This window comes from Malus domestica, chromosome 06 (genome assembly GCF_042453785.1).
Source record: "Malus domestica chromosome 06, GDT2T_hap1".
NCBI lineage: Eukaryota > Viridiplantae > Streptophyta > Magnoliopsida > Rosales > Rosaceae > Malus > Malus domestica.
This window is the reverse complement of record NC_091666.1, coordinates 13,656,549-13,679,839: the sequence shown is the minus strand read 5'-3', so window position 1 is coordinate 13,679,839 and position 23,291 is coordinate 13,656,549. Positions and strand designations below refer to the sequence as shown.

The window sequence follows — 23,291 nt, the reverse complement described above, 5'->3', positions numbered from 1 at the left end:
TTTGAAACTCCAAAGCTCCCAAGCAAATCCCGAAGGATCAAGAAAGCTCTTCGTTCTTCATCAACCCAACCTTCAAGATCAAGCCCCAACGGCCCTTTGACGGAACTTCCACCAATTCAAGATCAAGCCCCGACAGCCCTTGAAGAAAGCGTTCATCGTTCATCATTCGTTCATCCTAAGATCAAGCCCCAACGGCCTTTTGGATCAACAACATCAACAAATCTACATATCCAACCATTCTTCAAGATAAAGCCTAAAAGCCTTTGAAGATCTATTCATCAACAGTTCTTCAAGATCAAACCCAAAAGCCTTGAAGATCCGTTCATCCATCAACCTTTAAGATCAAGCCCCAAAGGCCCTTGAAGAAACTTCCCTCAACCTTCAAGATTAAGCCCCAACGGCCCTTGAAGAAAACTTTTAACCGTTCATCCAAGATCAAGCCTCGACGGCTCTTGGATCAGCATCACAATCCACAAATCAACACCTTACGGAGATCGAATCAGAGGATCAAATTTGAGAGAGATTGTAACCCCTAAAATCATTAATACAAAATATTATTTTGTACACGTGTTCTTGTCTCGTTTGTTTCAGGAAACTTTCGTGTTTACAAATACGTTGGCTACTTCGGCAGCACTACTATTTCTAGCCGAGTATTATGAAGGATTGTATTGAGTACGCAAAGGGTTGTCTACAGTGTTAAATCCATGGGCCTAGACAGAGAGTACCGGTCGAATCATTACATTCGGTCACCAAACCATGGTCGTTCTGAGGATAGGCCATGGATGTTATCGGTAAAATCACACCATCTTCTGGTGCAACCAAACATGCGTGGATACTCGCTGCAATGGACTACTTCACCCAATAGGTCGAAGCCAAGTCATATGTTAGGCTAACGTCTAAAGAAGTTTGTAATTTCGTTGAAGAAAACATTGTGAGTAGATTCGGCGTGCCAGAAACAATCATAATAGATAATGGTACGATCTTTACATCCGACAGGTTTAAGGAATATTCGGCAAATCTAAAGATTCGACTTGAGCAATCTACGCCGTACTACCCACATGCGAGTGGACAGGCCAAAGCAAGTAATAAGGTCCTAATCAGTATTCTCGAAAAAATGATAAAAGAAAGGTCGGGTATGTGGCATTTAAAAATAAACAAAGCATTATGGGCCTATCAAACTTCTCTACGAACAACCACTGGAACAACTCCATACGCGTTGACTTATGGACACGACGCAATGTTGCCAGTCGAGCTAAGTATAAACTTGTTACGAATAATTGAACAAAGTAGTTTGTTCAACGCCGAGTACAGTCGAGCCATGAAACAAGAGTTAGAAGATTTAGAAGAAGCTTGGCTTGATGCTTATAACTTATTAGTGGCACAAAAGAAGATCGTCAAGCGAGCTTATAATCAACAAGTCAGACAAAAAACGTTCGATGAAGGAAAGTTGGTTTGGCAAACCGTACTACCCGTAGGAATTAAAGACCCTAGGTTCGGCAAGTGGTCTCCGAATTGGGAAGGACCATTCGTTATCCATAAGGTTCTCAATAAGGGAGCATACCATCTTAGGGATCAAACTGGTGGAGTTCATAAGTTGCCAATCAATGGGAGGTTTTTAAAAAAATACTATCCAGTCACATGAGAGATGTGGGAATAAAAGTTCATTTCATTAAGCTCATAAAAAGGTGTACAAATAGAGTTGGGCGATCAGTTACAATCAAATAATTCTAGGGTGATGAAGGTAGGAAAGATTCAAGAACGACCTTTAACTCCAACCACCGTACCTCGCCCATCGTGACCTCAGCTTGCCGATTCCTCTTATCCATCTTCAGCTGCTCGACCCGCTTCACGCTAGCCGCATAGTCGGTTAAGCAAGATTTGCCACTCTACTCAAAATCTTTTGCAAGCTCAGAAGTAATTGCCGACCTTCGATTTTGGAGTTCGGCAATTTGACGATCAAGGTCAGCCATGGTCTCTTTTTTTGCCTTTAAAACTTCAACATGTGGACGAATAACATCTCGAACGGCTGTTGCAGCTTTCAAGTCATTTTCAACCCGAAGAGCTTTCTCGAAAATACCAAAATATTCTTGGGTTCGTTCCAAGGTAGGAAACGCTTGAGTAATAGCTTCAATGCTTAATTGACCATCAGCTGCGAAGTCGTTCAGACATGCACCTACTAAATCAAGGCTCTGGCGTTCGAGAACTTAAGAAGCTGAAAGAGACAAGAGTTCCTGCAACCTAACAAGAACAGTCGATTCAGCTGTTGATACGGAAGGCTCGGTTGTAGCTACCGAAAGGCCAACCGCTCCCGAAGTACTCGATAGGAGAGCATCGAACTTGACTTCCCATGAAGGTTGCACATGAAAAGAATTTAGGTGAAAGGAAAATCATAAAAGAATGTAGCAGAGAGAATTCATTTTAGACCTGCCGAGAGGAGACTTCGGCCATGTCTCTTGGTTCATTGCTCGAACCTAGAGAGCTTAATGGGCGAGCCCAGTGTTTTAGACTTCTTCTTAATTCACGTGGCCGATGAAGGTTATCTATGTTCAACGGCCACTGAGGTGGGCAGGAAATATAGATAACACCCTTTGACGCATAGAATTTTTGGTGAAATGAATAACTAGGCACCTGACATTTAGTATTTTTCTCAGTTCAGACTTGTTATAACAAAATTGACAAGAGAAAGTAATCGAGCCTTACAAAAGTCGAGGTCGCTTCTTGAGAGGGGATACCAAGGTCTTGGTCCTACTGGTGAATTGGAGTTTCTGATGTCGCTTCAGGTTCAATGATAGGTCTTTTTCCACGATCGGCTGCAGGAGGATCAACCTGGTCGGTCGCCTCAACCACAGGGGGAAGATCAATAAAAGGCGTTTTGGTTGGTCGAGAGCGACTTGCCGGCAGAATCTTGTCACTCTCGTCATCTTGAAACAAAAGAGTTGTTAATACTTTTTTAATTTAATGAGTGAAAGGAGTTGCCAGCATAATTATACCTCTTCTAAGATAATCGCTGATTGTTTTGGATTCTTAGGGAGATTTTTCCCGATTGAAGAGGTTGCCTCCCTAGTACGGGTGTTACGTTCTGCCTCGAAACTGCAGGCATTTTGATCAGCGATACAGCAACTGGTTCGACCACGACCTCAAGGACCTCAGGGGCCGGGTGAGCTTGGGTTGTCGGGCTAGTTGAAGATGGTCGTTTCTCCGCTAAGTCTTGGATAACAGGAGCAGGAGAAGAGGCACTAGGAGCGGTCACTCTGGTGGTATGGCTGGAGATAACGTGAATTTCCTGTGCTTCTTTCTTCGCCAATTTCTTGACGCGTTTTGAGGGGCGAGGGGCTTCACCTGCCATTTCGGTGTCCTGGCTAGGCCTTTTGCTCGATGTGCTTTGCACAGCGATTTTAGATTTCTTGGCCACAGCCGAGGCGACCACGTCTGCCTGTTTCAATACTCGACCGCCTGAGAAAGCGAAATCTAATTAGTTAAATCGATTAAGTGTTTGAAGAATAAAAGTCGAGATAATTGTATACCCTGGGGCGTGTCTTTGGATTGAGGGGCGAAAGTTTTTTTGGGTTGGTCACCAAAAATCGTATTAATTATGTTTTCAACCGAAGCGCTAAAAAAGTTGTAGGTATATTCTTCCCACCAGTCGCCGAAGGTGTCGGTGCTAAGAGATTCAAGAACCGTTCCTGAACTCCTTCTCGATGTCTTTGCATTCCCTTTCTGAGGAACCAGAAAGGCGTCATCGGCTTGGAAGGGAGCGAGAAGAAAGTAGAGGCACCGGGCAACCTTGGAGGTAGCCAAGCTGTCGGGCAGCAAAGTGGGGGTGGTAGACTTCCCAACTTGTTCGGCGAGCATCGCAACCGAGGGGAAGGTTGCGAGTTAACACGAACGACCCCCAGTTTTGACGAAAACTAGCATCTTCGCTTTCATTCTAGGTTGATGTGGGAAGTCTGATGAAGTGGGGGTATTCTTGACGACGACATATCAAAAATTCATCGTGGAAATGACGTCTAGGTCGAAGAAGTGTTTGAAGACTTCTTCAGCTCGGTGAGGAGGCACTAGTCGAGGAGCCAACTAAAGGCCGAGTGATACAGTAGACTAGAGGTTGGGGATTTTTGGTCGAAGTGTGGAGAAATAAACCTGCAGCCAGAGTTGGAATACCCAGAGAGGTCCATTCTAGTGCGGGTCAATCTTATTGACGGTCGTTTCAGCCAGGCAGCGCAGAAGATTGGTAAGAATAGCCGAACTGAGCGCCAGAGAGTGACCACTAGCTTGGGCTTCTGCCACCGGTATATTTTCGACCAAACACTTGTTTGACTTGGTACAATAGATAAACTCGTTGTACCAATAAAATAAGAAGGCCTCATGTTCGTCCATCCCCAAACTCGCCTTCTCTCGACCAACAAAATGGAAGATAAGGGTGCTGTAGTTGAGAAAATTCTTATGCAACTTCTGAACTTCCTCTTTTGAATGTTCTTGACCTTCTTGGCTTCACGTCTCGATAGCCTTTTCGTCGAATAGTACCTTGAGGTCAAGGTTTGATGGGCATCCAATAAGGGCGACGTCTATTGGACTGCCAGAAGGAGAAGCCCCGAGGATAGCCTAGATGTCGATGATGGTGGGGGTGATAGGGCTAAACGGAAAGACCATAGTGTTGGTGGCCAAGCACCAGAGGCTTAGAGCTGCCATAAGGAGTTCTTTATCCATGGTAATCTCCATGGTCGAAAGCTTAATGGTGTCGTGGATGCCAAGAGCCTCCCACTCTTTACCAAAGAATTTTTCCATCTGTATGACCCAGGCCGCCCAGTTCGCGTTGGTCAAAGGTCAAGCTCCTTGAGGCTTTGTTAGGCACCACTTCAACCAATCAAATCCTTGCAGCAAATGTGCTAAGTAGTGTTCTTTGAATAGGTTGGTGATGGACGATGGCATTGTGTCTTTAAAAAGTGGTCCCAGGATTTGATGAGCGGTGTTTAGGTCACTCTCAAAGCACAGAGTCTTGATGGCGTTCCGATCGATGAAGGCTTAAAGATTTCTGAGTTGAAAGCTTGGGATTTTCTGGGTTTTGAAAGTTTTGAAAGCAAAGTGGCAAGAGAGTTTCAAGGGTTTTGGAAAACGTAAGGTACGAATGGAAAGGATTCAGGTATTTATAGGCATTTGGGAAGGAAGGGTAAACGTTTGATTTTCAAAATTAAGGATAGAATCGAGTGGGAAAGTTGCTAATCATTGTAGATATTTAGAGAATCCAGGCGAAAAGACCGAGGTTTTCACGGTTTAAGGATGCACGATTGCATGTTGTGGCGGGTTTAGTGCAAGAGAGACGTTTCGGCAGTCGCATGTTTTCGAGGGTCATGATTAAGGGCTGCTAGGTTAAATAGGGGACCGACATGTGGCTGGACGGTTGGGAGAATCAAGATCGTGGGATTCTGTCTCATAAATGCGCATGGTGGTGTCTCTCAAAAGGATTCAGTGTTTGTCTTTAGGTCGGTTTCGCTTTTTGAAGGTCGATGTTCGAACCAAGGAGTGTGGGTCGACGACCTCAAAAGTGAAGGGCAATGTTTGAGCCCAAAATATCAATTTGGGCCGAGTTTAGAGTTGTTCTCGGCCCAGAGGCAGTACTTAGGAGTCGTTGGGGGTCATCCAGTTTATGGGCCATATAGTCAAGGTCGGCCGTGTCCTATTAGGAATCCATGGGTAGTTGAATCCTGATACAGGAAGGAGTTTCGACAAGATAAGGATGTTGGAGTTTGGGATTAAATCCGGCCTAATAAGAAGGTTGAGTTCAAAGTCCTAGTAGGAGTAGGGCTGGCCAAGATAAGGTTGGATCGAGGGAAGGAGTTCTAATCTGAATATGGTTGTGATTCGATTGGAAGCAAGTTGACTACTATAAATAGAGGGAGGAGGACATCCTTAAGGCCCCCCCAACCCAACACACAAACTACTCTGCGCAAACTCTCGCTTTACGCAAAACCTCTCAACAACCTTGAGATTTTTATTTTCTTTTTCGCCAACACATCTTCAGTTTGGATAAACAGCACTGTGAAGGCAACCGACGACATCTTTAGTTTGGATAAACAGCACTGGAGCCGTAGAATCAGCTAACCGCGGAGCACCTTCAGTTTGGATAAACATGCCGATTGGTTGTCGATCCAAGTCTCGGTCGAGAAGGATTTTCGAATCCTTATTGGCAGAGATCATCTCATTAGCCGTCTCGACGAAGTGAGGTGCTACAAGTTATTACATTCGGCACATTGAAAGCCAAATTTGATATTGAACTTCACAGAACTAGCAACCTTGTCTTCAGGGTCTAGAACCCGAAGGTCGAAATGTGTTCCTTCCTCGGCCGCAGTTGCAAGATCAAGAAGTCAGCAGCGCGCTCAACGCAACATCAACTCATTTTATTCACCGGCCGAGCTCGGCCATCGAGTTGGCACGCCCCGCACACAACCGAAGGACGTAATTAGCTTATTAATTATTCGGCCTACGAGCCACGTAGGCTTGGTAGTTTTTAGGGTCAACACAAACTAAAAACTAAAACTGCATATTCAAACATAGCATAAAATAAGTTACCCATGTATAGTTTTGTTGAAATTAATTGCATATGTATTTCTCCATTGACCGTGTTGGTTACTTCCCACACAAGAAAAATGTAGCTAGCAAAAACGATGAACACTGATATTCGGATTAAGTACTTCATCAATTAATTAATAACGCTTATGCTTAATTATTCTGTTTTCTTGGTACAGGAGGAGCTTGCGGTTATGGAAACTTGTTAACTAATGGGTATGGTACAGATACATCAACACTGAGCTCAACCCTATTCAACAATGGATATGCTTGCGGAACGTGTTACCAGATAAAATGTTACGGGGCAAGTGCATGCTTTAGAAATGTTAAATTCACCACTGTCACCGCCACCAACCTTTGTCCGCCAAACTGGTCCAAGGACTCCAATGCCGGCAACCCTCCTCGCACACACTTTGACATGGCCAAACCTGCCTTCATGAAAATTGCTCAGTGGAAGGCCGGCATTGTTCCCATCATGTACCGCAGGTACGCCATAAAAAATTTAGGAGACATTATGGTTGGTTTACTGAATTCCAACACTTAGTAAACTGGTAAACTACGGAGACTAAAATGAAACTTCGCTTAAACTATAGCAACCAAAATTATGATTTGGCCTTAACTAAATAGTTGATTGCATAAGATCACATTTTCACAATTGGACTGCAAACCTTCTATGTGATTTTCTTGCAGAGTTCCATGCATGAGGTCGGGCGGGCTTCGATTCTCTTTCCAAGGAAACGGATACTGGTTGCTGGTATATGTAATGAATGCAGCAGGAGGAGGTGACATTGCAAGCATGTGGGTGAAGGGAACCAGATCAGGGTGGATAAAAATGAGCCATAACTGGGGAGCCTCGTACCAGGCATTTGCAACCTTGAAAGGTCAAGCTCTCTCTTTCAGGCTAACTTCCTACACAAGCAAAGAGACTATATTTGCATGGAATGTTGCTACTTCAAACTGGAATGTGGGTTTGACTTACAAATCAAATTCGAACTTCCATTGATGCACAAGAAGCACGCAAATATGCAGAGATTGTAAGATTAATTAATATACCTATTTACCACACTTTTTTGTTTTCTTAATTTTCTTCTTTTGCCCCGCCACTCAGTACTATGGTCTTAGATTCGAATCTCGTAAATGGCGAAGTCGATACCAAATTAGGTTGCTCATTTTGTGGCTTAACTAAACTCCCCCTCCCCTAATGTAAAAATATCGATGTACTCAAAAAAAAAAAATCTTCTTTTGCCCCAAGGCCTTTATCAGTAGCTTTGGCTTGGCAAATTTTCCTTTATTAATTTGCATCTGATATATCCTTTGCTAATGGGATTTTGACTGACCACAATGAGAGTGGACAACTTGTTTCCAGTATTATTTGGTTGAAACCAAGTGTTTTGCAATGCAATTGGTAGATTGTCTTAGTAGATAGACCATTTCTCTTCAACTTACTGCTTTTTGGGTTTAATCAGTCTTAGCTTATAGCTTGTAATACATAAACAAAATGCAAATATCATCTTACTAGTAAAAGTTGTTATCATCTTTCATATCGTACATTTCCACTCTTGTATGAATTTGAAAAATGCTTTTGTCCCAATAATATTTGTAACATTTAGAGCCATAACAAATTTAATTTAGAAGACACTTACGTTACCTGTAAAGTACCAATATGATCATCATCATCAGCCTTGTCAGCAAATAGCATCAAAAGCATGAAAAAGACCTTATGATCAAAGGAAAGGGATCCTATCCGGATCCCTTCCACCAAATCATTCCCATCAACTAATCCGGACCCTTGAAATTTGAACTAACGGCTAAAAACGGAGCCCATTTTAGTGGAAGAATTTAGTGGAAGGGATCCGGTGAGGATCCCTTTCCATGATCAAACAGCACTTTGAGTCAATGGTGATCTAGCACCACTTCACAAACACATAATAATGCACTCTTAGACTGTCAATCCCAAATTGGGAAGTGATCATAAAAAATGGGATTTGATATCCACACACCCCATTTTACTTTTTATACACTTTTTTAATTTTTTGCCATCAGATCGGATGAATTGAAGAAGATCAACGGACATAAATTATCAAGGGTGTGTGAGAAGTAAAATGGAGTATGTGGATAGCACACCCCTAAAAAATAAGATGAGTATTTTATGTTTGCCCTCTTAAATTAAAATTCTAAGGGTTTCAGTTGGTTAAAAGAATTTACTCATGCACTCAAAGTTGTATGTTTCATTCTCTTCTTTTCTAATATGGTTCGTGTAAAATTAAAATTAGATTGTAAATGACAACTAAAATAGACACATACACGGCTTCAATAGATAACCAAAAACGCAATATTTTGTCCAAAACACCCTTGTGAATTGTGGGCCATTTAGAGACGAATGAAATGAAATGACATGCGTGAGCCCCACACATAAAGTGGTTAAAGTGGGGAACATGTTATCAAACACAATTAGGAGTATTATCTCTTATTCCCTCCCAAAAGAGAGCCATGCCCTCTCATTTCATTGCCCTAAGCACGCTAAGCCTCCCTTTTCCACTTCCCTTTGCCATCATCACGAAGGCTCCAACATCATTTCTTCAAACGTTATCATATGATGGTCCTATATGACTACTCTCCTTTGCCAACCCAATATTTTACTTTCTCAGAAACCCAATTTTCCGCTTTCTCATGAAACAAACAGGCATATATATTTTGGTGTTGTAGAAACTTGATTTTGTTTAGGATCAGAAAATGTCAAAACCACCTAACATATATTCTCTCCAAGACCTACATAAGGGGAGAAACAAAGTAAGAACTTTCTTTTTCCTTTTTATTTACTTACCCTTTAATCCACCATTGCTTTTTCTGAGTTATAAAGTCCTCAAACAGTTTAAGCCTAACTCTTTGCAACCCTGTACCTGTTTAGATCTAGTTTTTCATAGAATTTGATAAGCCAAAGCCATATTCTTTTAGGGTACAAGTTTCCAAGAAAATCAACCAAAACCATTGTAGATTTATTTATTTATTCTCACATATGGGCTCTCTCTTCTATCTCACATTGGTTGTTCTTTCATTCATATGTGCAGTGTTAACAAAAACTGAAGCTCAGAAGATCCAATCAGCCCGTCTTCTCGACCTTCTCATTCGAGACATCACCTTCAAGGCGTATGACACACGCATCAAGACAGGAACACTACACACTGTAAATTTACCGGCAAACTTCTCTGGCATCTTTGTTGATTCAGCAAGGTTCAGATGTGGAAGTCTACGAAGGTACGGCGCGCAGATAAAAGAATTTCGTCTATGCACTGGTGTATCTGTGCATCCGTGTGCTGAGAGGGTCATGGTCGTTAGACAAAACTTGGGATATAATTGGTCTTCAATATATTATGCCAACTATAACCTATCTGGATATCAGCTTGTTTCTCCAATTTTAGGCCTCTTAGCATATAATGCCGGTACTGATGTGAACTTCAGCAACCCTTTTGAGCTTGGCATTGAAGCTGGAGAACAACCCATCAGCATTGACTTCAAAGACATCACAAGGATGAGCAACGAATTGGGTATGAGGCCATTATGTGCAAGTTTTGAAGGTGATGGCAAAGTGATATTGGCAAGGGAAACTAAACCTTACATTTGTTCTGCGAAAAGGCATGGACATTTCGGGTTGGTCATCAACAAACCTATTCCGGTGCAGTTGAGGAAGAGAGTGAGCCAGTGGAAAGTGGCGGTTGGAAGCTCGGTTGGATCTGCATTGGGTGCTTTTCTTTTGGGGCTGCTTCTGGTGGCAATGCTTGTGAAGGTGAAGAAGCATTCGAGGATGGTGGAGATGGAGAGAAGGGCTTATGAAGAGGAAGCTTTACAGGTATCAATGGTTGGACATGTAAGGGCTCCTACCGCATCGGGTACTCGAACAACGCCAACAATCGAGCATGAGTATATACCTCCTCCTCACTGAATTGAATTCATTTTTGTTTATACTAAATTATTCTTTTTGTAACATTATTTAGTGAAATGGAAAGGCATTTATAGTGAGATAGAGTTGTATTTAACCAAATTTTTCTAAGGCTCCATTTGTTGCCACTACTGAAAAAAATAGGGCTTGCTCTACAAACATTTGCGCGACGCAACAATTTTCATAGGGTAAAATGTCTTTACCTGATGGATATTTCAGTTGGTAGGGCGAAGATGGTCAACATTTATGGTTTACTCAAAACCTTTACACGACAAGGGATGTCATAGAGCAAGTAATATTTGTCGGACAAACTTTTCGCAAGAAGATGGGAAAAAATGGCGCGCAACAGTAGAGGATTTGCTCGACGCTTACCTATTACTTACACGATGGAGCAAACCCCTATTCATCAATTTATAAGTATGTGCCTTCCTCTTCCTTATTATCCTCAATACCTTCCTCTTCCTCTTTCTACTTCGTGCCTTCCTCTTCATTTTCTCCCTTCTCCCCTTCTTCTTTGCTTCAATACCCCCTTTTCCCACTACCCAAACCCTACCATATCACCACTTTGCACAAAGGTCCCCAAGTATGTCATGAAAAACACCAGCAACAAAGGCATGACTATTGTGGCCAGAGTCCACAATTAGAATTATGACGGTACCTTGGCCAACACGGCTAGCTAGGGGAAGGAGGTGCACCTTCAGTTATGCAGGTCTAGGGAGTACATGAAGAGTATACCACCATAATGTGAAAGAACATGGTGAGGATACCACCATAATGTTGAAGAAGGTGGTAACCAAAAGTTACTCAAATGTCTGGCATGCAAAAGAACATGGAGTGGAAACCACCGTAATGGGTTCCAAAACTCTTAACGCTATGACTGAGCCTTTTTTTAAAGCTCTAAATCCTATGGCTTGGCCTTTTTTCATTGTACTTAAGTTAGAATAAACTTTAAGTGTTTTGTAATCCCCAACAAATGCATTAGGCATTGCAAAATCGGATTTGTCTTGTATCACAACATTGACTAATATCATGTAAATTTCTCTTGCATCACCGCATTCTCAGTACTTATTTATGTGTTCTAAACCTCTAAACCCTTTGGCTAAGCCTTTTTTCAATAAATTTACATTGTACTTAATGGAATTATTAAAAAAAAAACGACACTTAGTGTTTTGGAATCGATGCTCTATAAGGGGACATGCATTCTATGAAACTAGTTTGGACAATCTAACTGTCAAACATGTTTTGCATATAATTCAGGATCTCCTACATAAAAAATACCCAAAAAAAAAAAAACGTTCGAAGATTAAGTAACGGGACAACATAAAGGGTTCACCCAACAACACAGCTTTTGCTCGACATTTGCCTTATACTTACCTAACGGAGGGTGTAGGACCATGATTTTCTAGGGTCAGAATAAGGCTAATCCGAATATAGTTACCTCAAAAGTCCGGTTATGGACTCACCGACTCCGGGCAGAGTTGGATCAGACAGAGTAGTGATGCCACCATCACTAGATTATAAGGCAGTAGGCGGCGTTCCGGTAACTTTGCTAAATGACTATGCTTGTTCCGCAAGATACGTGATCTGATCTGGATGTGGACACAATCATATCTCTTAAGTCTTGGAGTTCCTACACTCTAAGAATTGGCATGTGCAAGTAATCATAACTCTTAAGAGGGTGCAATATCTACTTCTAAATATCCTCTAGGATTCTCTCAGCTTAGAACAATAATTCTATCCTAAAAAGTCTCTCCCCACAGTATATATACACCTGTCTAGGGTTCATCTCTGGTAACGTAATCTAAACACTTGAATTCTTTTGCCCACTATTTCAGTCCAAAATTGTTCTACATGCACATCCAACACTCTCAAACATGTTTTTCCGAATTTATAATACAAAGTTATTCAACATAATTAACTTCATATAAACGGTTATGAAATTTTAAACAATTTCACACCGTGTTTAAACTCACCTAAGTTACATAGGTTTCAATAACACAAACTCAAAATTTCACACAACCCACAATTTCAAAATACATATATGTATCATAATTAAATAAATTAAAACTTACTAAAAATATATAAATTAAGAGACAAATACATACCTTTCCTTTAATTTTATTGCAATACAATTACAAAAACATTAACCTTAAATCAATTGGGAGAGGAAAAGATGGGGAAGATATGGGTGTGAGTGGGTGGGGGAGGGAGGGAGGGAGGGAGGGAGAGAGAGAGAGAGAGAGAGAGAGAGAGAGAGAGAGAGAGAGAGAGATTTGAAGAAGAGAACAACGTCGAGCAAGCGGGAGGAAGAGGGAAAAAAAAGGAGAAGAGAGAAAGAAGAAAGCATGATCCTTAAGGAATAGGGTTTTGCTCGACGACCCAAGTCATCAAATGATAGGTTTTTCAGTGGTATTTTTTGACAAGTCGTTGTGGACCTCTACCCAATGGCGTATAGACATGACTAGATGAAATATATTGTCGCCCAAAACTAAATAAATCAACAAACAAAATTTTCGTCAGGCAAACCCTTACACAATACGTGCCATTTTTTTTCTTGGCGCCAAAATTTTGCCCGACAAATTATATCTTGCCCTGCAAAATATTTTCATCGCTCAAAACCAAGGTTCTAAAAGACACTAAGACCCAATCAGGGGGTGGGCTAGGGCGTAGCCCCTAGGCGGATTATGTGGATTTAAGTAAAATTTCTTATATATCACATAAATAAGTGTCTATTTATACTTAAAATATACATAATTGTATTGGGAAACATAACTTGGAAAATAAAATGACATATAGATTAAACTATTATAACAATTGAAAATATGGAGAACAAGCATATAATGAGTGTTCATCCCAGTATTCAACAAGTCTCTTACAATTTATTGAACAAATATTAAATGCAAAATGAAAGTTCTCGATTCTATGCCTAAGTGAGAGTCACGACATAGCGGGTGCCTAGGCGGGTTTAGACGGGCTAAGCGGACGCCCAAGGAGGTCTAGGTACTGTTTCTTGATTTTCAAACACATAAACATTAATCAGGACAGTGGCCAACCGCCTAGAGCTTAGCTGCACCAGGCGGAGGATTTTTAGTACAGTGCGCAAAAATTTTGACAAAACCCTAAATGTTGACCAGCTTTGCCTGACAAACGTATATTGTCGTTGGGTAAAATCTCTTAACCCGACAAAATATAGTTCGTCGGGCAATATTTGGTCGGGTAAATAGTATTTTATGGTAGTGAATGCAATTACATAAAACCATTGATGTGCCTTCAAACTTCAAAATGATCTTAACCATCATTTTACATTGAAATCAATTGTGAAAGTAAAACTCCTTACAAGGATTTTCTAAAGTTGAGAATTTTTTTCTTTTTTCTTTTTTCAACTGCAATGGCAAGGGCAATAGAGCATTAGGAGAGAATTAAGAGCATTATGGCGGTAACTTTTTCTCTACAAAATAGAAATCACTTAAATAAATAAACCACTCAAGCAATGAATCTTCAATGAGAACTTAATATCTTCTCAGGTTGGACAAACCAGCAGGTGTTTTTTTCACAAAATTTACTTGCCCATCTCTTAGATGGACATAAAGAACGTCAATTGTGTGTCTTTTACTTTTTTTGGTTTAGCTTTAAGTTATGACTTTTGATACCGTAATGAGTTTTTTCTCATAATGCATATGAAGACCTTTGACTATGTTGGTTCTATGTTTGAACTTTGAAGCTAGAAAAACTCATATGTTGCTTTTGCAGTTTGATTAGTATTTGTTAATTAGAATTGGCTAATTCTTTTACTAGGAATTTGTTTTTACTCACTCTGTTGGTTCTTCATATAAGTACATAGAAAATGCATCAAAGACTAATTTGAATTAGTTAGCTTATGGGTGTGTTAACATGTTTAAGTAGTGGTACTTAAACTCAAAAGATGCTGGAGTGTTTCTTTCATTAATAATTTGTATTGAACTTAGCATTTCATAAGAGTTGAACCTGAGAGCTTTGTGGAAAGGAATAAAACAAGATCATACCATTTTATGTATGTTTGATTACATTGCTTATAATTAGTAATAATTACATTTTATGGACATTGTAGCTTTCATGGAGTCCCCTGCTCAAGCATGTGTGAAGCTGAATGACAATAGACTACAGATATCAAACAATGTGGCTCACAAAATTAAGCAGGATATTTAGGATGGTCAGTTTGTGGATACATCCATTTTAATTTTCAAATTAATTTAGTAATTGTTTGTGAAAACTCACATTTCTGATTTTTGTAATTCATTGGACTATTAAACTGTGTCTTTTCATTTTGCTTTGTTTTACATACGTATTCAGCTAACAATGCAATAACGTTTTTACAGTATCACTAACAACTCCCTTTCATGAAACCAAGGATGTAAATTGAATTAGTATTTATGATGTAAGATGCCAATCATATATATTTTTAGGAGTATTACTTAATTGAATTTGGCACAGCAAAAACCAATGTTGCTGCAATTGTTATTTACATCCATGCCATTGGTTTATAAGAATGTGCTTTGTGTGTTTGGGCTTCTGGAGTTTGTTTGGTTGCTATGAATTGTTTGTGGCGGATGAATTTACCATTTTGATGTGATCCTTTATATATATAAATTTATGAAATTGCTTTGTGGTTAGTTTTTTATTATATATTTTTGGTTGCTATCAATTTACTTGAGTCACCGACAAAGAGCAGGACTGACCTGCAGAGATGGCATAAAGAAGACCAGGGCTGACCTGCAGAGATGGCATAAAGAAGAGGAGAGAGGGAATAGTGGTGTGATTTGGAAACGAGGGGTGGGAAGAAAGCTAGGAGGAGAGAGATAGGGGTGGGATGAGCAAATCAAGGGGTAGGGGTGCCTGAAAGCTTGATTGCGTTTTTGTCGAAAACGAGTGCACAGAGAGACGGCTAGGCAGGGAGGGAGGGCGAGGATAGTGTTGCTTTCAGGAATTTTGTTCCAGCTGGAAGTCATTTCCACAAGAATTGATGAAGGTCATTTCCACAACAATTGATGAGGTGTTCTCCCCAACTGGCAGTTTCATTCGGTTCAAAAGATAAGTCTCAGTTTCAAACCAATTTTTTCTTCTTTGGCTGCTTATGGTTTGATCCTAATTGAAGAGGCTTTTTTTTTTCCTTCTGGTTTGTTCACTGTTCAATTATGGTTCAGTTCTCCACCTTTTGGTTGGAGTACAACAGATGCTTTTAAATTATTAAATTAGGAAGGCTAAGAAGATATGTTGTGCTAATTGTTATTTGATAACTCTGGTTTTCTCTTATGGCTACCACCTTGCTCTCCATTTCTCTTTTTCCTCCTGCTCTGCTGGTTTTTCAGTGTTACAACCTCTCTGCAAAAACCACATTGTATGTGTTTTGCATGTTTTTGTTCATGCTTCTATTGTTTGTTGTTGTGGTGGTGACCCTATGAATGGAATTCTCAGTTATCTATTCCTGTAGAATACATGATGCATCTGATTTTTGTTCATTGACAGATGATGCCACATGCTAGAGATTTTTATGCCATCACTATGTTGGTTCTTTTGTGATTGTTATTGTTTGTTTTAAAATGTGTATGTTGTGTGTGATGCATAGATTAGAGCAGAGGTTTCTACATGTGGTTTTAAATTGAGCAGAGGCCATAATTTTTTTTATTAGAGAAGGAATCATTGAGGTCACTTTAGAAAATGGATGGGTGTCTGGTTATTTTGTCATTTGAGTGGTGTAGCTTTGTTATGATCTCTATTCCGGCACTGTGTGATTAGTGTTAATGGTTTTTCAACACTATTTGTAACCTATTATTTTCATTGTTGTCATGTAACTTAGTGTTGATGGCTATGTTTGTGATTTTCAGAAATTTGGATCGTTAGAGGGAGTCTTAGTATCACCATTCTGCGACGGATTAAGTTCATGTCACGGCCTCAATACATTTTATGGGTGGGGATGAATGGTACAAATTTTTGGTTTTAGCACGTTTTTATGTTTGTTGGAAGGTCTCAATTACTTTTTTTAGATAATCTATCGTCTCAGATGGAAGAGTTAAATGCAAAAAAGGTCATGATGACAAATGATATCTTCCCGTTATTAGCTGCTTTTCTTTCGTGAAATGTAATTCTGTCGTAGATTAAGTTTATTGCACTGTCACACATTGAGTTCATTGCACTGTTACAGATCGAGGTACTTTTCCTGTGTCCGTTTGTTTGCACTTTGAATTCTTACTCTGAATCTCATTGATTTTTTGCAGTTTAGATAGGACTATCATCGCAACATCATGATCTACTCTTGTTGCTGCCTTTGATCTTGGGGTCTGAAGCGATTGCACTTGAATCAAGGCTCTTGTAGTGAAGTTTCTCATTCTTCCCTAAGTGCTTTAATATGTGTTGTTGATAACTGCACTCTCTCAACGAACCAGAAATATTTTTAGACAAATCACAACTTCCATATTTAAGAAAATGAGTGGCTTTTTAACAATGCATGAATGTAGCTTACATGTTCAGAAAAATTCATGGATATTTACATTCAACCCGCAAGTCTCATTAACTCATAAAAAATTAAGTTTAATTCATGGATGCTTACATGAAACCGCAAGAATCATTAACTCATAAAAAATTATGTTTTGTATTTTCTTTATCGCCTATCGCTTCAAATTTTTATCTAAAACACTGTCGAAATGCTTATTGGTTGCATTTTTTGTCCCTCTGTTTATTCATAATTGTGTTCAATTTATTCAGGTCCCGTCGCAAAGCGTGGGCCTATTTTCGAGTCTACTCTATGATCAAGAATTTCAAATTAGTTGAACGAAAAAACCTTATTTGTTTACAATTTGGTTTTCTTTGAATTTAGATGATGAAGATAAGAATTTTGAATTCAGGCAATTAATTTTGCCAATTGAGTGAGAAAAATAATTATCTTGAATTTTTTTTAATTTAAAAAATAATAAAAATTGACATGGAAATCCATTTGTAACAACTGAAGGAAATTTTGTGAAAAACATGTTCATTTGAGCAACATCTATAGCATGCAATTAACAAATTAAAGGCGGAATCATGTTTGCATGCACTCAAAACAAAACATTACCCATTAAATTCAAAGCCTAGTAGTTAGGTGAACCAAGACTCAACTCAAAACAAAGTGAGTTGAGAAATTATACCTTTGTTGATTCCTCTTTGCATAAGCAAAGGATAATCACCCAAGAGATAGGGCCTTCATTCCTTGCTTCTTAGCTCCATGGATTTGGATGGAAGAATTGGTTTCTCCAAGTTCTCAAAGTTGAGAACCTCTAAGTCTCCACACCAAGGAAAGATTGATGAAGAAATGAGTGACCTAGAGGAAGTAAGATTGCTAGCTATGTTCCTCTAGGGTGGCCGGCCTCTTAGAGAGAAAGAGAGTTTGTGTTCTCATCTTTTCTCCAAAAGAAAACCTAAATGAATTTTGGCTATAAAGTCATATTTATACCTTCCTTCATTGGAGTGGCAAACTTGTAATTAAAGCAAGTTCACTACCCTCCTCTAAATGGCCGGCCTTAAGGGTTTATTGGGCTTTCAAGTCCTTTGTTTATTCAAGTTGTCATACAACTTGAGTTAATGGGCTTGACATTCAAATCCCATTGGGCCTTGCGGCCCAAAACTAACCCTAGGTCCATAACGAACTTATTCGTTTGATTAATTAACATATTAATTCATTCTAGCCATAATAAATAATTAAACCATTTAATTATCCTTACTCATCTCCGTAGTTTCTTCAATCTCTACCTTACATGGTGTACGATCCATTAGGTTCCTTTTAGCGAGGCAGTGGGCGATTGTTACTTTTAACGATCGATTGTGAATTGAAACTTACTTTCAATTCTCCCTTTAGTGATTATACACGTTTAGGGCTTCCACAAACCATGAGTGACACCTAGCAGTATGTCATGGTTACCCAAGCTAATCAGAAGAGGTGGAGAACCTATTCAGTTTAGGATTACAATGCAATACGGTCTTTCTCTAATACAATACTCTTGATCACATTGTTTGGTTTGATAGTTTATTCATGTCTACTATCCAATGTGATTCATTTACTTATACGATTACCGTGAATGTGATTTGGGATGACTTTCTAAATCTCATTCATACTCTGGCCAGAGATTCTTAATCATATCAAAGAGTATTCTCCCTCAAACGGTTTGAAGGTTAGAGATCCCTTGTTGCGCATTCACTTGCCTCCATGGCTAAGTGGCTTAATCCTAACTATGCCGTGGACACCCTCGAATGGAGTGACTTTGACATAATCAAAGATCAATGACCTAACCACAAGACAACTATGATGCCTCAGGTCAAAGGACTACTTTGCATTATCCCAACCATGAGTTCTCATGTGACATGAGTATGAGAACTCTTCGTTGATCGTGTTCAATGAACTCATTCCTTATTGAGCACCTACGTACTTGTCTTGGTGTCAGTCACACCAATGACTCGAGACCAGTTACTCTCACTAAGAGAAGACATAGCACATACTGATCTTAACGGACTGTCGATGTCCAATTGGCAATCAGGAACGTTTAGGATATGTATACGAAAGAGAATGGTCTCATGAATCTAACTTCTTTAAATTACATTCTTCTAATTACATATTTCTTGGACTCATCGTTTAAGCATATAACATTTATATGAGACGGCTTAAAACAATAATCTATGCCCTTGATATTAAACTAGATTAGTTTAACATGTGAAATGTCCGTAAAGTATCATCATATGATTGGTTTTAGGGCACATTTCCAACAATCTCCCACTTGCACCAGAGCCAATCAGCTTGGTCATCAGTGATGATACCTCTTCTGTAGTTATTTCAAAAATGGCTGAGTAGTAGACCTAGACAATGGATATCTATATGTTATCCATATAAGCAACCTTGAGAATAACGACATCACCATTATACATGATTCTCAATCCTGTGGTTCAGTCTCTCATTTGAGTTTGGATTGTGATGAGACCTTGATTCCCTGGCTTGAGCTATCGCCCCATTAGTGTCGTAGTGTCGGTACACTAGAGACACTTTCTGGTTGGAACTGAATAGAGAGTTCATAAATGAACTTTCCCATCCAAACAACATTGTTGTAAGCTTCTATATAGCAATATATTTTGCATTCACAATGGAACACACTAAAGTCATTACTTTTAATGTTTCCATCCAAATATCTCTTTTAGTCATAATAAAGAGATATCTGATTATCTCTTCATTCATAATGAAGAAACATCCAATGATGGATTAGATTCATAATCTAATACATTTACGCTTCCATTTCGTTACTCTAATTCTTCCTCATTCTTTGAGGAATCTATCCTTTAGTATTTCTTAAATACTCAAGGACTCACTTGACAGTTGCCATGGTTCTGATCCTGGGCTTGAATTGATATCGTCTTGTACCTTTCTAGGTACAACTCATATCAATGTTTTCATACAATATGAAATACATAAATCACCTTTCTACGTATGCATAAAGGATTCTATTTACGCATTATTTCTTTGGGAGTCAAAGGGTACGTTCCCTTTGAGAAGGGCAACTTGCTAGTCTCACTAGAGTCGTCCTTCTAATTGAAGTTTATCATCATATGAGAAACTTCCTAGCATCTTTTGTCTATTATTAGGGATTGATATAATCCAATTATATCTTGAAATATATCATTATAGATTTCTATCCCATGTATTTAGACTATATCTCCCATATACATTCTATCGTTATAGAATGTTTAAAGTCATTACTTTAACGAAGAAGTATTCTTTTCATTTCCAAAATTAATATATCATATATTTGTATATATATATATATATATATATATATATATATATTCAAATTTAGGAACATGATTAACTCCCACTAATCTTTTGTAAACCTAGTAAACAAAAGATTCATTTACATCTTTATGAGAAATCAAACGATTTGATCTTTCTCTCATAAGATGTTTATAGCTCCCACTAGCTTGCTAAGATCCATGATGGATGGATCTCTACAACTTACATGTCTTGTGATTCATAGTTTTAGACATATATTATCAAGACTATCTTAATAATGGTTTCGGAAACCCATATTATGTCCAAGCATTGAATCACCATTTAGTTGTAGCTAGAAATCTTCGAATTAATTGAAAACAAGACTACGTCAAAGATGGTTTCTTCAAAGTCAACCAATCTCTTTGATTGTAGTCACCTTAAGCTACCAATTAGCTATAAAGGTTTCATTATTTCGGGTCAAATGGTACTTTACCATTTCCTTGAGTATATATCGTATATACACACAATGTAGTCATAAGGATTTTCATTCTTATTTCTTTCGAATTAAGAGGTGCAACTCTATGACATAGTCATAAAGTTCAAACCTTTCAACTGAGACGGTTTATAAATCCTTCTCGACTACCTTGGAGCTTGTGGTATAGGAACTAGGTTGTTATATTTGTTGATCACTATCTTGTTTCTCAAAGAACCCATTCTTTGAGTTCTATCCCTCGTTCATTTGCTCTATCTTAGGCAAATCCTAGTGTAGGATTACAATGAACTACCCAACAAACAACATTTGTTAGTTGGTTTATAGAAGTGATATCCAAATGTTAATTTAAGGATACCCACAAGATAATTTTTAAACAAATATTGCTTATTAGCACACAACCCCAAATCTTAACATGATTAAGATTTGTCTTTCTTTCCAACTACATCCTATGGAGTCATGAAAATTTTGGTAGATCTTCTAATTGACAATCATATTGTTTTAGAAGTATATATCCTATATATGGGTAATTGATAACATCCAACGAACTAAATCTTATTCGAGTTCGTTCTTCTCTTAATGGAGAAATCCATTATCATATGATGCTTCTTTCCTTGATATCTTTCAAGGAAACTGTTCTAAAGTGTTACCTTCCCTTGGATCAAATCTAAAGAGGTAAATACTTTAGACATCTTACTCATCAACTTACATTTCTTGAATTCTTTGAAACCTTTTGCAAAGTATTCGGACTTGTGTTTATTCAAAATAAATGATAGTCCAACCGAGAGCGATCTTCGGTGAATGTCATACAACATGAGTAGTATTATGTTGTGGACAAGTGCCACTAACATCTAAGTGAATTAACCTCAACAACTTTGTGATTCTTTCTTCCTTTCCAAAAGAATATAGATTCAAACATTTTGCCTCTATACAATTTTAACAAGAAGGCATTGGATCCGGATCTAACGATCCAAAGCATCCATCTATGACCAACTCATAATTTATGTTTTAGAGGTATCACAACTCAGTTGGGATTAGTCACCACCTTGCAACCTTTTGGGTTTTAAGCATCGTTATATTCTAAACAATTAACACTACCATATCATCTCTACTATAGAGACAATCAATTAGATTACAATAATCTAATCATTCATTAATAAAGAACAATGTTTTGTCAAACAAAACATTCATCCATCCCTTGTAGTGATGGAATTAAGTTCCTTAAAATTGGAATGTAAAGACAATCTTTGGTTTTTCCAATTTCTTTGGTAGTTCATATGAGGAAGTAAGTACCATCTGCTTTCGCAGAGATCTACATTTGATTCACGTTCCGAATGTGAAGTACTTTCTCTTCTCTCATTAATCTTCTACTTTTTATTAGCCACACTTTTAAAACGATTGTAAAACATAGTTACTAATACGGAATCAAGCATTCAAGTAGAAGAACCAACTGTTTTGAACTATTCAAGAACATTTTACAACACCTTCGAAAGGTGTGTTCTTGACACTTGCAAGACATTTCTTGCAAATACCCCTTCCAATGTCCATCCTTTCATAAAGAAAGTTTGTTCCCTTGGAGTTTATTTCGCTTTCTTCATTTGACTTCTCCTTTTGACTACAATAGTCATGGTCCCTAAACTCCCACTATCTCTCTTGAAACTTATTTCAATTGTGTTATACACATCAAACGATTTGGAGAGTGTGTGGTTATTGTTCACTATATAGTTTACAATAAACTTAGTGAACCATTTGGATAGGGACACAAAGGTGAAGTCCTTGCCTAGTTTCCGTTTCTAGAAAGTTTCCGTTTCTAGAAGTGGTTTAACACTTCAACACTCAATGATTCAAAATCATCATAAGTCCATGTTGATGGACTATTTTTGTCAACCAACCATTATGTTCTAAACATAATTACAAACTTTCAAGAGTTGTTCAAGGCAACTCTCATTTCTTCATACAATAATTTGTAAGTGAAGAATCATGGCACATAAAGTGTCCATGCCCTTGTGCTTTCTTCTCAAGTTCTTTGTTCATTTAACAAAGAAACAAGCACTAGTGTTTGCATTAGCTAAGGGTTGTTCAAAGCAACTCTTATTTCTTCATACAACGATTTGTAAGTGAAGAACTATGACATTAAAAGTGTTGTCCTCTTTATGATAGACTTATCTAACATGTTCTTCCAATGATACATTATCAATAGGAAGATTGTGAGGATTAGACTACTTAGGTACATATACAATCCATTTAAGACAATCTTTGGGATTGTGGTACCAAGTCCGGAAACTAAAGCATTCGGCTTTTCTTAGTCAAGTTTTGGATAGCGTTTGCAAATATATTGGTAAAGAAATACATAACGAATATAAATTGATTGATTTTAAGCCATTTGATTCGGGTCTTTAAATCAAATAGCACCACCCACTATTTTTGGCAAATTCCATATCCCTCATCGGAATTCGAGAGTTTTGGAGGAAACTCTTAGTAGGGTATGGGAGACTCATCATTACCAAGCCCACCTCACAATGATATGATGTTGGCTAACATCAATA

The 23,291-nt window shown here is 38.5% G+C and overlaps 2 protein-coding genes across 2 annotated transcripts; both read left to right on the top strand.

Annotated features, from left to right (window-relative positions):
• The first annotated feature begins 4,603 nt into the window (after window positions 1–4,603).
• LOC139196812 (expansin-A7-like) lies at window positions 4,604–7,698 on the top strand. The gene is made up of 3 exons (XM_070823155.1): window positions 4,604–4,820; window positions 6,741–7,047; window positions 7,252–7,698. The coding sequence occupies exons 1-3, from the start codon at window positions 4,604–4,606 to the stop codon at window positions 7,562–7,564; spliced, it is 837 nt and encodes a 278-aa protein (XP_070679256.1). The 3' UTR covers window positions 7,565–7,698.
• A 1,485-nt stretch (window positions 7,699–9,183) lies between these two features.
• Window positions 9,184–10,600, top strand: LOC103419115 (uncharacterized). Its single transcript, XM_008357237.4, has 2 exons — window positions 9,184–9,351; window positions 9,630–10,600. Coding segments are annotated over exons 1-2 (873 nt in total). The 5' UTR covers window positions 9,184–9,350; the 3' UTR covers window positions 10,502–10,600.
• Window positions 10,601–23,291: the final 12,691 nt, after the last annotated feature.